At 48.9% G+C, this 14,141-nt stretch overlaps 1 protein-coding gene across 1 annotated transcript in view; it reads right to left on the reverse strand.

Annotated features, from left to right (window-relative positions):
- Positions 1-11,337, reverse strand: part of MYH14 (myosin heavy chain 14) — a 107,118-nt gene extending 95,781 nt beyond the window's left edge. The window contains exon 1 of the mRNA XM_064381017.1: positions 11,221-11,337. Within this exon, the coding sequence (XP_064237087.1) occupies positions 11,221-11,337 (117 nt within the window). The remainder of the gene's footprint in view (positions 1-11,220) is intronic.
- Positions 11,338-14,141: the final 2,804 nt, after the last annotated feature.

A 14,141-nucleotide genomic window follows, 5' to 3' on the forward strand; every position in this document is an offset into this window, starting at 1 on the left:
CTAGGCGGCGCGGTCGGGGGTGGGAGCCGAGGGCTGACAGGCACCGGGCGCCACCAATGGCGAGGTGCGGGGGGCGGCCGGGGGAGGGAGGCCCAAGGGGCCCGGGTGAATGGCCCGCTTTGTGCGCAAGGCATGAATGGGCGCCTTTGTATGGGCCGGCGTGGGGGGGCTGCCGGAGGCCGGAATGCCTGGGTCCCCCGGGAGCCGGCGGGCAGGAGAGACAGGAGAGAGAATTCACTTTTGTCGAACGTAGACCATGTACCAGGCACCCTCCCAGGCTCTCTCACCCACCGGGTAGGTGTGGGCCGTGATACCATCAGAATAACAATGATCGTTTATCGAGCACCCGAAGTAGGCAGGGAGCTGTGCTAAGCACCTTACCTGCATGATCTCATTTAATCCTTACAACGAACCCCTTGAAATTGGTGCTATTAAGATCTTCATCTTCTAGATGAGGTAAGCCCAAGCTTAGAAAGAGGGTGTTAATTGCAGAAAGTTACAGAGCTGGCTGATGGCAGGGCAAGGACTCAGATCCAACCAGGAGCTGCTTTTAACCTCCGTGCTATGCCCAAACGTGGTAATGATTCCCAATTTACATATGGAAAAACTGAGGCTGGGAGAGGCAAAAGACGCCAAGGTTGGCAGGGCACGGTGGCTCACACCTGTAATCCCAACACTTTGGGAGGCCAGGGCTCGAGGATCACTTGAGCCCAGGAGGTCAAGACCAGCCTGGGCAACATAGACCCCACCTCTATTTAAAAGGAAAATAAAAAGAGACAAGGTCACAAAGGAATGGCTCCACTGAACCCGAGGTGGCCTCCCAGCCTGTCTCAGCTGCTCAGCAGCTGTGTGGACTCAGGCTAGTTGCTGGACTTTTTTGAGATTCCATTTATTTCAGCACTTGTAAAATGGGAGTGATGGACTGTCTGCCATCAACCTTGCCCTACTTACAGTCTGCTCTATTCAGATGAGCCTTTCCTCTGTTCAGAACCTTCCATGGCTCCCATTTCACTCAGTAAAAGTCAAAGAACTCACTATGACCCACAAGGTCCTGCAGGATGTGGCTCTTTTGCTCTCTCTGGTCTCACCTGCAAGCTCCCCACTTCATACTGCTCGTGGCTTCATTTCTCAAACACTCCTGAGGCCTGGTGCTGCCCCAAGGCTTTTGCATTCTCTGTTCCGTCCACCAAGAATGCTCTTCCCCAGGTTATGCGTGACAGCCTCCCTCCCACATCATCCATTCTGCTCCAATATCACCTCTTCCAAGAAGCCTTTCCTGGCCATCCTATAGAAGACAGTTCCACACATCAGTCTCTCCTGCTTAACCCCACTTTGCTTGTTCTCATAGTGCTAGGAGTGTTTGCTAATTTATCTGTTTGTCATCTGTCTCCTCACTAGAATTGAAGTCCCACAAGGACAAAGATCTTTATTTTGTTGAGTGCCTGGCACACAGTAGGTGTTTAATAAGTGTTTGTCGAGTAAATGAGTCCTTGTATTGAGTGGATTAAGTGAATTGGTGCATACAAAGCTTTCTTTTTTGGGGGGGCAGAGGGGAGATGGAGTCTCATTCTGTTGCCCAGGCTGGAGTGCAGTGGTGTGATCTCCGCTTTCACTGCAACCTCCGCCTCCCAGGTTCAAGCTATACTCCTGCTTCAGCCTCCCGAGTAGCTGGAACTATAGTCACCTACCACCATGCCCAGCTAATTTTTGTATTTTTAGTAGAGACAGGGTTTCACCATGTTGGCCAGGATGGTCTCAATCTCTTGACCTCATGGTCCACTCACCTCGGCCTCCCAAAGTGCTGGGATTACAGGAATGAGCCACTGTGCCCGGCCACAAAGCTCTTAGTACAGTCCTGGCACCGGGGAAAAGTCTAAATGAGAAAATACTGGCCGGGCATGGTTGCTTACGCCTCTAATCCCAGCACTTTGGAAGGCCAAGGCCAGTGGATCACTTGAGGTCAGGAGTTCAAGAGCAGCCCGGCCAACATGATGAAACCCCATCTCTACTAAAAATACAAAAATTATTCAGGCATCATGGCACACGCCTGTAATCTCAGCTACTCAGGAGGTTGAGGCAGGAGAATCACTTGAACCCGGGAGGCGGAGGTTGCAGTGAGCTGAGATCACACCACTGCACTCCAGCCTGGGCAACAGAGCAAGACTCCATCTCAAAAAGAAAAAGAAAATACTGATCATCATGACGATTGTCATTTATTGCCCCATAAACAGAGTGCAGGAGAGAAAGTATATACATACGAAGTCTAGCATAGGAGAAAGAAGCCAGAGAAAGATCAAAGGAAAAGTTGGAGATAAGAGATGGTAGACACAGAGACAAGAGAAGAGAAGCTGGAGTTGGGTGCTGAGGGCAGACGCTGATTCCAGCTTCCAACTCCCAATGCATTTGCTCAGCAATGGCAAAGGTGAGTCACAGGACCATCCCTGTGGTCACAGCGTTAAGATTGCCGCGGCTTTGAGATCTACTTCTTGGCAGGTGGGGAAACTGCATCCCGGGGAGGAAAAGGACCTTTCTGAGAGTACCCGCAGTGATAACACAGCTCATGTTTGTGAGATCTCGTTGTGCGCTGCAAACATGACTGTCATTATGTCAATGCATCCTCATGGCAGCCCACGAGGCTGGCAGTGTCATACCCACTTTATAGGCCAGCAACATGTCCAGGGTCTCCTGGCTCCAACTCCTGTGGATCAGACCCCTGAATCTGTCTTAACCAAGACAGAGCTGAGGGCTCCTGTCACTCTGGCTGGAGTGTTCTCCGTAGAAACATCCTGCAGTGAGGGTAATGAAAGCTGCGGTGTATGGAGTGCTGACTGTGTGCTGGACATTGTGCCCTTTTATGTATTAACTCATTGGATTTTCTCCACAACCCTGCGAGGCTGGTGCTATCATGATCCCCATTTGATGGACAGAAAACTGAGGTCCAGGCCAGGCACGGTGGCTCACGCCTGTGATCCCAGTATTTTGGGAGGCCGAGGTGGGAGGATCACCTGAGGCCAGAAGTTTGAGAGCAGCCTGACCAACATACTGAAACCCCATCTCTACTAAAAATACAAAAATTAGCCAGGCATGGTAGCAGGCGCCTGTAGTGCCAGCTACTCAGGAGACTGAGACAGGAGAATTGCTTGAACCGGGAGGCAGAGGTTACAGTGAGCTGAGATGGTGCCATTGCCCTCCAACCTGGGCAACAAAGTGAGACTCCATCTAAAAAAAGAAAAAGAAAAAAAAAGAAAAGAAAGAACCTTGAGGTCTAGAGACATGAAAGTCCTGATCGCAAGGGCTCTAGGAAAGAGTGTGGACTAGGACACAACAGATTTTCAAACAGGAAAGAAGGCACTGGCACCTACATTTTAACTATAATCTGCCTGATAACTGGTGATGTCATCAACATCACCCAGGGCTAAATCTACCTGGCAACTTGTGATATCATCATGCCCACCTAGGTCCTAAACTAAGCTTGTAAGTGGAGATGTCATTAATTCTGCTCAATCAATGGGGTAATTGATGACATTACTGAATGATAGTAATGAGCTTTCTTTTGCTGAGGGCATTCTAGGAGCTGGATGCCCATATCAGCACTTTGAAAGTTGCAGGTATTTACTGAGTGCTTACTGTGTTCCAGGCACAAGTTCTAAGCCCTTTCTGTGAGTTAAATCCCATAATCCTCCTAATAACGCTAAGTGGTAAGTACTAATGTCAAACCCATTTTACAGATGAGGACACTGAGGCACAGCTGCCTCAGGTTGCACAGTTTAAAGGTGGCAGAGCCCGCATTTCAATCGACGTAGTCTGGCTCCAGAGTTTGGGCTACAAAAAGCCAGCAGAGGGAGGCTGAGATCCAGAAAATCAAGTCCAAAGGAGGCACTCCACTGCCTCTGAGCTCTCCATCTGTCCTTTATCCAGGCCTGCCAGAGAAGATCCTCAGGATGAAGCCATTAAATTGTGAGTCCCTGGCTATCCAGGGTTGGGTCTGATCCTTCTGTGGGCACTGAGGGTATCAGCTGCAGCCGAGAGGGAACCCAGACTATGAGGGTGGATGGAATACCAAGAAAGGTGTGTGCTGGGGAAAAGGAAAGGGGAATAGGGGGCATTCTGAGCCTCCGGGGAAGCTGGATTCCTACCAGCTGGCACAGCCCCCAGACAGGACCTCGTTATGCAGAATCTGAGTACCGAGCAGCATAAGTGTGGGGAAAAGCCAGCAAGGAGCTAAGGTGATGAAAATAAAAAGCTGTCAGCACCAACAGACACGGTGAGAAAAAGAAAAAGAAATTAAAAAGTTGGAGCTGAAAGGGGAAAAGACAGGAGAACCAAGGACAGGGCAGCTTTGTGGAAGAGAGTGTGGGGGAAGTTTTTTGAGCAAGAAAAAATTAGGGTGCAGCTTCCACGACTGGTGGAGGGAAAGGGGCCTGAGTCTTAGAGAAAAATAAGGAGGGCATCCAGGCACAGTGGCTCACGCCTATAATCCCAGTACTTTGAGAGGCCAACACAGGTGGATCACCTGAGGTCGGGAGTTCAAGATCAGCCTGACCAACATGGAGAAACCCTGTCTCTACTAAAAATACAAAATTAGCCAGATGTGGTGGCACACGCCTGTGATCCCAGATAATTGGAAGGCCGAGGCAGGAGAATCGCTGGAACCCAGGATGCAGAGGTTGCGGTGAGCTGAGATCACGCCGTTGCACTCCAGCCTGGGCAAGAAGAGCAAGACTCTATCTCAAAAAAAAAAAAAAGGAAGGAGGAAAAGGGTGCTAAGTTTTGCCATGAGTCCTTACTGCAGTCCCGCCTGTGCATTTTCTCTGCAGCGAAGACCTGAACGGTTCCAGGATTTTATTTTTGGTCTCCGGGCTGTTGTTGCCCTGCATGTGACTCGCAGCTGGAATTCGCTCTAAGACAAGAGCAAGCTGGCAGCCCCCTGTGTGTCCCAGATGAGTGACAGGTTCAGTTCTGCAACAAGTATGTTTTGAGTGCCTACTGTGTGCCAGGCATTGTTCTAGATCCGGGGTCAGCACACTTCTTCATGCAGAAGGCCAGACAGTAGATGGTTTCAGCCTTGCGGGATGGTTTCAGCCTTGCGGGACGGAAGTCTTGGCTCTGATTGTTCCTCGCTGTCATAGCATGAAAGCAGCCAGAGACAATATGCAAATGAACAGGTGAGGTACTGTTCTAAGAAAACTTCGTTTATCCCAACGGGGAGAATTTGGCTGGTTGGCTGAGGTCTGACTCCTGTTTTTTGTTATCGGTTGTTTTTTTCTTGTTGCTTTTTTGGGGTTTTTTTCTTTTTTTGAGATGAGGTCTCACTCTGTCACCCAGGCTGGAGTGCAGTGGCACAATCATGGCTCACTGCAGCCTCAACCTCCCGGGCTTGAGCAATCCTTCCAACTAAGCCTCCTGAGTAGCCAGGACTACAGGCACTCAACACCATGTCCAGCTACTTTTTTGAAAAAAATATTTTGTCTTTCTTTCTTTTAAATAGAGATGGGGGCCAGGTGTGGTGGCTCATGCCTATAATCCCAGCACTTTAGGAGGCCAAGGCAGGCGGATCATCTGAAGTCAGGAGTTTGAGACCAGCCTGGCCAATATGGTGAAACCCTGTCTCTAATAAAAACACAAAACTCGCCGGGCGCGGTGGCTCAAGCCTGTAATCCCAGCACTTTGGGAGGCCGAGGCGGGTGGATCACGAGGTCAAGAGATCGAGACCATCCCGGTTAACATGGTGAAACCCCGTCTCTACTAAAAATACAAAAAATTAGCTGGGCACGGTGGCGTGTGCCTTTAATCCCAGCTACTCAGGAGGCTGAGGCAGGAGAATTGCCTGAACCCAGGAGGCGGAGGTTGCAGTGAGCTGAGATCGCGCCATTGCACTCCAGCCTGGGTAACAAGAGTGAAACTCCGTCTCAAAAAAAAAAAAAAAAAACAACACAAAACTTAGCTGGGCGTGGTGGCAGGCACCTGTAATCTCAGTTACTTGGGAGGCTGAGGGAGGAGAATTGCTTGAACCCGGGAGGCGGAGCCAATATCGTGCCACTGCACTCCAGCCCGGGTGACAGAGCAAGACTCTGTCTCAAAAAATATAATAATAATAATAAAATAAACAGACACGGGGTCTCACTATGTTGCCCAGGCTGGTCTCAAACTCCTGCCTCCACCGATTCTCCCTTCTTGGCCTCCCAAAGTGGTGAGATTATAGGTGTGAGCCACTAGGCCCCGCTGCTGCTAACACATTGATCAGAAAGGAGAAGAAGTCACCAAAGCTATTTTTAAAACATTTTTTCTTTTTGATTTAAAACAATTTAAATTACACAAAGTAGAAACAATTTAAACACGAGGGCAATATTTCCTTTGACCAGGCCCTTCCTTTTCACTCCACCTTCCAGATGTACCCCTGATAATATTTTGGTGTAATTTCTTCCAAAAATACTTTTTTTTTGAGGCAGGGTCTCACTCTGTCACTCAGCCTAGAGTGCAGTGGTGCAATCACAGCTCACTGTAGCCTAAACTTACCACCCCAGTCTTAAGCAGTCCGCCCACCTCAGCCTCTAGAGTAGCTGAGACCACAGGCACTCACCACCATGTCTGGCTAATTTTTTTAATTGTCTTGTAAAGATGAGGTGTCACTCTGTTGCCCAGGCTGGTCTTGAACTCCTGGGCTCAAGCGATCCTCCCTCCTTGGCCCCCCAAAGTGCTGGGATTACAGGCATGAGCCACTGAGCTGGATCTAACATTTACTATTTATTTACATTGGGGTCAGCAAATGGCAGCCCGCAGGCCACACTGGCCGGCTGCCTGGGTTTGTAAATTCGCTCTCATTGGGACACGGCCATGCTTGTTGGTTTACTATTGTCTGTGGCTGTGGCTGCTTTCACGCTATCAGGGCACAGTTAAGCAATTATGCCAGAGACCATATGTTCAAAGCTGAAAATATTTACCATCTGAGCCTTTACAGACAAAGCTTGCCAACTCCTGGTTTACATATATAGACACAGAACTAAGAAATATTATGATTTCTTGAGTTTAGGGATATTGGCTGATACTTGATACAGGGAAATTTGACTCGCTTTTTTTTTTTTTTTTTTTTGAGATGGAGTCTTGCTCTGTTGCCCAGGCTAGAGTGCAGTGGCATGATCTCAGCTCACTGCAACCTCTACCTCCTGGGTTCAAGTAATTCTCATGCCTCAGCCTCCCCAGGTGCTAGGATTTAGGCGCCCGCCACCACACCCAGCTAAGTTTTGTATTTTTAGTGGAGACAGGGTTTCACCATGTTGGGCAGGCTGATCTCAAACTCCTGAACTCAAGTGATCTGTGCACCTCAGCCTCCCAAAGTGCTGGGTGGCTTCAGGCGTGAGCCACCGCGTCCAGCTTGACTTTCTTTTCTTACTCGGCAAAATGTCTTAGCCAATGTTTCATGGTCTACATTTTCTTTCTTTCTTTGTTTCTTTTCTTTCCTTTTTCAAAACAGGGCCTTGCTCTGAAGCGCGGGCTGGAGTGCAGTGGCGTGATTATGGCTCACTGCAACCTCGACTCCCCAGGTTCAAGCGATCCTCCCACCTCAGCCTCCTGAGTAGCTGGGACTACAGGCACGCGCCACCACACCTGGCTAATTTTTGGATTTTCTAGAGACGGGGCTTTGCCACGTTGCCCAGGCTGGTCTGTAACTCCTGAACTGACGTGATCCTCTCACCTCGGCCTCCCAAAGCGCTGGGATTACAGACGTGAGCCACCACGCCCGGCCCGTGCTCCGATGTTTGAATTCACCTTCATCTTGTCTACACCACACAGTATCCCATAACCGCAGCCTAGCTATGGTTCCTTTGACTCCTCACCCATTGGTGGGGCTGCTGGTGGTTTTCCACGTTCCACCTTTACAAATGGCGACACAGGGGACAGCCTCCCTCCTGCTTCCTCATGCACGAGGAGTGATATTGCTGGGTCAAAGAGTACATGCAATTAAGATTTTCATAGACGTTGCTAAATGGCCACCCACAACAACACTGTTTTCCTTTTTAGGAAAAAAAAAAAATGAAAAAGAAACCAGTGCAGCCCAAGTATTTATTACACGGCTGTTCCCTGAAGGGTTCCACCCCGCGGTGGCTCACCTATCATTCCCTGAACGCTGGATGTTCTGTGGACTCTCACTCCTTTGGACTCGCTGGTACTTCCTCCACCCTCCTCTGCCTGGTGACACGCTGCTAGAGCTTCCAAACCCGCACTAGATGATGGGGCAGAATTTTGTGACACTCACTGTGCATTTCTCCTGGGATCCAGCAATCCCGCTTCCAAGTAGGTACCATAGAAAAGCACACACAGGTGACACACAAGGACGTACCCCAGGACGCCCCGGGCAGCATTATGGGTGGGAATGGGGAGGTGGAGACCACCATGGCGTCTGTCTCGTGGGGAGCTGATAAGCGAAAGGGAGGGGATTCCTCCATGGTGTCCTGGAAGCAGTAAGTCAGTTTCACTTGATAACATGGAGAGATCATAAAAACATAATGTTGGCCGGGCGCGGTGGCTCATGCCTGGAATCCCAGCACTTTGGGAGGCTGAGGCGAGCGGATCATGAGGGCAAGAGATTGAGACCATCCTGGCCAACATGGGGAAACCCTGTCTCTACTTAAAAAAAAAAAAAAAAAAGCTAGGCATGATGTGGGATGCTCCTGTAATCCCAGCTACTCAGGAGGCTGAGGCAAGAGAATTGCTTGAACCCAGGAGGTGAAGGTTGCAGTGAGCTGAGATGGTGCCACTGTACTCCAGCCTGGTGACAGAGACTCGTTTCAAAAAAAAAAAAAAAAAGCATAATGCTGGGCCAGGCACGGTGGCTCACGCCTGGAACCCCAGTACTTTGGGAGGCTGAGGTGGGGAGATCGCTTGAGGCAGGAGTTTGAGACCAGACTGGGCAACATGGCAAAACCCCATCTCCACTAAAAATGTGAGAATTAGCTGGGTGTGGTGATGTGCACCTGTGATCCCAGCTACTTGGGAGGCTAAGGCATCAGCTCTGATTCAAAAAACAACTAAACAAAAAAAAATAATGTTGAATTGAAAAAGTAGGAAATAAAACAGTCTATAGCACAATTTAAAAGAGCATTTATCCTTTGTGTCAATTTGGAAGATATAATTACACAAAGCAATGCTATTTGATCTGTGTTTCTACATACCCAAGATCGCATGAAGGTTAAAGGTGTCAGGGTTTAGCCGGGCGTGGTGGCTCATGCCTGTAATCCCAGCACTTTGGGAGGCCAAGGCAGGTGGATCATGAGGTCAGGAGTTCAAGACCAGCCTGGCCAAGATAGTGAAACCTCGTCTTTTCTAAAAATACAAAAAATTAACTGGGTGTGGTGGCATATGCCTGTAATCCCAGCTACTCGGGAGGCTGAGGCAGGAGAATTGCTTGAACCCAGGAGGTGGAGGTTGCAGTGAACAGAGATCATGCCACTGCACTCTGGCCTGGGTTACAGAGCAAGACTCTGTCTTAAAAAAAAAAAAAGGTGTTATGGTTTGTTTATGGGGTCCCAGAGGAGGAAACAGGAGTGAGACTGGAGTCTTAAAGGGAAAAATTAAAAAGAAAGCAAAATCGGGATATAGGCAAACGATAGAGAATAGAGAAACAGGAACAGAAAATATGACAGAATTCTATGCACCTAAGTCCACACCCTGTAAGGGGATCTGTCCTGGAGGGCAATGGCTTCTCAGAAGCCTTCTGCAAACGGCATCCCCAACCCTCCATTCCTTCCCCAGCCGGAATCAGTCCCTCTCTCCTCTCGCTTCCATTCAATGCCTTCCACTACTACCATCAAAGCTCAGTTACACCAGACTGACACTGTGCCCATGACCGTCTCCCCAGCCAGGGCAGGAACATTTTGAGAGAAGGAAACCAAATGTGTGCCTCAATGTTTCTGATCTGTAAGAAGAGGGATCGTGATCACGCTATCTGCTGGCCAGGTGCAGTGGCTCACACCTGTAACCCCAGCACTTTGGGAGGTGGAGGTGGGCAGATCACTTGAGCCCAGGAGGTGGAGGCTGTAGTGAGCCGCAGTTGTACCACCACACACTCCAGCCTGGGCAACAGAGCAAGATCCTGTCTCTAAAAAAGAAGAAAGAAAAAGAAAGAGACCGGGCGCAGAGGTTCACGTCTGTAATCTCGGCACTTTGGGAGGCCAAGGCAGGCAGATCACCTGAGGTCGGGAGTTCGAGACCAGCCTGACCAAAATGGAGAAACCCCATCTCTACTAAAAAATACAAAAATTAGCCGGGCATGGTGGCGCATGCCTGTAATCCCAGCTACTTGGGAGGCTGAGGCAGGAGAATCACTTGACCCCAGGAGGCAGAGGTTGCAGTGAGCCAAGATCGCACCGCTGCACTCTAGCCTGGGTGACAAGATCAAAACTCCATCTCAAAAAAAAAAAAAAAAAAAAAAAATAGAAAAAGAAAGAAGGAAGGAAAGAAGGGAGGGAGGAGAAATGTATCTACCATTTACAGCTATTGAAGGGCTAAATTAATTAGTTCATGTCCTTACTTAGCATAGTGATTTCGGCCCATTTCAAGCACTTCACAAATGTTGGTGGCTATTAGTATTATTATTATTTTGAGACAGAGTCTTGCTCTGTTGACCAGGCTGGAGTGCAGTGGTGCACTCTCTCCTCACCACATACTCTGCCTCCCCGGTTCAAGTGATTCTCCTGCCTCAGCCTCCCGAGTAGCTGGGACTACAAGCACACGCCACTGCGCCCGGCTAATTTTTGTATTGTTGGTATAGACAAGGTTTCACCATGTTGGCCAGGCTGGCCTTGAAATCCTGACCTCAGATGATCCTCCCGCCTTGGCCTCCCAAAGAGCTGGCAGGTGCCTGTAATCCCAGCTACTCGGGAGGCTGAGGCAGGAGTATCGCTTGAACCCAGGAGGCAGAGGTTGCAGTGAGCCGAGATCTCACCACTGCACTCCAGCCTGGGCGATAGATGGAGACTCAGTCTCAAAACAAACAAAACCAAAGAACTGGGATTACAGGCGTGAGCCACTGCACCTGGCCAGCGGCTGTTATTATTAATATTGTGATTATTAACAGTCTTGGCCTCATGACACTGGGAAAGGCCTCGTCCCAATGCCCCCTTCTTCAGAGTGTCTTCCCTGACTGCTCCATAGGCAGCCCTGCCAGTGCCTGCGGCGCCTCCCTTCCAGCCTCTTCCCCGGGCGTGGACACTGCCTGCTTACCTGTCGGTCTCCCGCACTGGGCCGGGGAGTCCTCACAGACCGGGGCCAGCGCTGGTTTGCCTCAGGTTCCTCAGGGCCTGGCATAGCAGCTGGTGTCCCTCTGGTCTTCAGGGACATCTGTCCACCCGAATGGAATGCAGGCTGGGAGGGCAGATGAAGCAGGTGTATGATTAACGAATGTATGGAGGGTGTAGATGATAATAGCCCGGTGACAAAGGGAGAACGGTGGCACTGAGTCCCCATCTGGTTTCAACCCACCTCCAGCCTCCTCCCTACCACGCCCCTGCATGCTCCCTGCACCCGGGCTCCCGCTCAGGAACCACCCCTGTCCTGAACCTGAGCCCGGAAGGGCGCTTTCCTTTAATGTCCTTCCTTCCCCTTCCCTCCTCCTCACCGTGGCAGGTGACACAGGTGTGCGCAGGCGACACCCGCAGGATTCTTAGTCTTCGTGCACGAACCATAGGTCCCTTGACAGCCGATAAAACTTGCGGACCCTTCCCTAGAATTGCCTTTTTAAAGTCAGGTTTACTAAATGTGTGTACAAATTTATAATTTTTGTGTATGTTTGCACAATTTTACATGATATATACATACATAATTTATATGTGTTTACCTACGAGGCCAAAGTCACCCTTTTTTTTCTTTTTTTTGAGATGATGTTTCACTCTTGTTGCCCAGGCTGGAGCGCAGTGGTACGATCTCAGCTCACTGCAACCTCCACCTCCCGGAGTCAAGCCATTCTCCCGCCTCAGCCTCCCGAGGAGCTGGGACACCTGCCACCACACCCGGCTAATTTTTGTATTTTTAGTAGAGATGAGGTTTCACTAATGGCTAAACAAACAAGATTCACAACATCAACTGCTGGTGAGGATGTGGAGCAGCTGGTGGGATGTGGAGCAGCTGGTGGGGTGTGGAGCAGCTGGTGGGATGTGGAGCAGCTGCAATTCCCAATAGTGGGAATGTAAAATGGTGCAACCACTGTTGAGGGCTGAATAATGGCCCCCCAAAGACGTCTGCACACTAATACTTGAAGCCTGTGAATATGCTACCTTACATGTCAAAAGGAACTTTGCAGATGTAATTAAGGATCTTTTTTCTTTCTTTCTCTCTTTTTTTTGTGTGTGTATGTGTGAGAGACAGAATCTCATTCTGTCATCTAAGCTGGAGGGGAATGGTGCAATCAGGGCCCACTGCAACCTTGAACTTCTGGCCTCAGGTGATCCTCCTGCCTCAGCCTCCTGAGTAGTTGGGACTACAGGCATGCACCACCATGCCCAGCTAATTTTTAAAAAATTTTTTTGTAGAGATGGAGTCTCTCTGTTTGCCGGGGCTAGTTTCAAACTCGGGGCCTCAAGCAATCCTCTTGCCTCCACCTCCCAAACTGCTGGGATTACAGGCATCAGCCACCATGCCCAGTCCATAGTTCATTTTAAACATTCCACAGTTGATGGGTTGATGGGCATTTAGATGGTTTCAATGTCTTGCTATCACAGACAAGGGAATTTTTTTAAAAAAGATCTTTTCATATGTGCCTCTTTATGAAAACAGGCCAATTCTTTTTCCTTACTAGTAAGCAGTACTGCTGGATCTTAGGGTGTGTGCATTTTCCCCCTAAAACCTCTGGAGCATTTCAAGGATACAGACAATTCGCGGGGGAAAAAGTGCACAATGAACATCCAGGTAGCCACTGGCCAGATTCTACAGCTGTTAATATTCTGCTGTATTAGGCTGGGCATGATGGCTTACACCTGTAATACCAGCACTTTGGGAGGCCGAGGCGGGAGGATCACTTGAGGCCAGGAGTTCAACACCAGCCTGGCCAATATAGTGAGATGTCCTCTCCATAAAAAATTAAAAAATGTGGTGGGAGGATTGCTTGAATCCAGTAGGTCGAGGATGCAATGAGCTGTGATTGTGCCACTGCACTCCTGCCTAGGTAACACAGTGAGACTCTGTCTCTAAAAAAAAAAAAACTTCTGTATTAGCTGTATTGGATAAATATGTATCCATTCATTCTTGAATTTCAGCAATTCTAAATCAAGAACAAATCTGTCCCCTGAGAGACATTGGAAATGTCTGGAAACATTTATTATTGTCAACCTGTGTGTGTGGGAGTGCTGTTGGCATTTAGTGGGTAGAGGCCAGGATGTCAACCACCCCTCACAATGCACGGGACAGTCTCCCATGACAAAGAATTCTCTAGCCCCAAACGTCAGTAGTGCTGGAGTTAAGAAGCTGCCGTGTATCCATTCATTAGAATCATCTGCAGACATCAGTAGGCTTCAGCCATAAATACTTCATCACACACACCATTAATTCGAGCTCAATATTTGTTTAGGGTTCTCTTTTTTTTTAAGGTAAAATTTACAGACAGTTAAATATACAATTCCTAAGTATACCATTCAATGAGTTTTGACAAATGTATACACCCAACTATAAAAAAAAAAAAGAACATTTCTGGCCGGGCGCAGTGGCTCACGCCTATAATCCCAGCACTTTGGGAGGCCGAGGCGGGTGTATCATGAGGTCAAGAGATTGAGACCATCCTGATCAACAAGGTGAAACCCCGTCTCTACTAAAAATACAAAAATTAGCTGGGCATGGTGGTGCGTGCCTGTAATCCCAGCTACTTATGAGGCTGAGGCAGGAGAATTGCTTGAACCCAGGAGGCGGAGGTCGTGGTGAGCCGAGATCACGCCATTGCACTCCAGCCTGGGTAACAAGAGCAAAACTGCGTCTCAAAAAAAAAAAAAGAACATTTCCATATCCTAGAAAGTTACCTGACACTCTCCCCAGCCAACTTGCACCTCCACCCACCCCCAGGCAACTAATGTTCTGATTTTTATCACCATAGATTTGTTTTGTCTGTTCTAGAGCTTTTTATAAATAGAATCCTACAGCAGATGATCTTTTGTGTGTCT

This window comes from Aotus nancymaae, unplaced genomic scaffold (assembly GCF_030222135.1).
Source record: "Aotus nancymaae isolate 86718 unplaced genomic scaffold, 86718_ANA_hifiasm-v0.15.2.pri h1tg000028l, whole genome shotgun sequence".
In the NCBI taxonomy this organism is placed as follows: Eukaryota; Metazoa; Chordata; class Mammalia; order Primates; family Aotidae; genus Aotus; species Aotus nancymaae.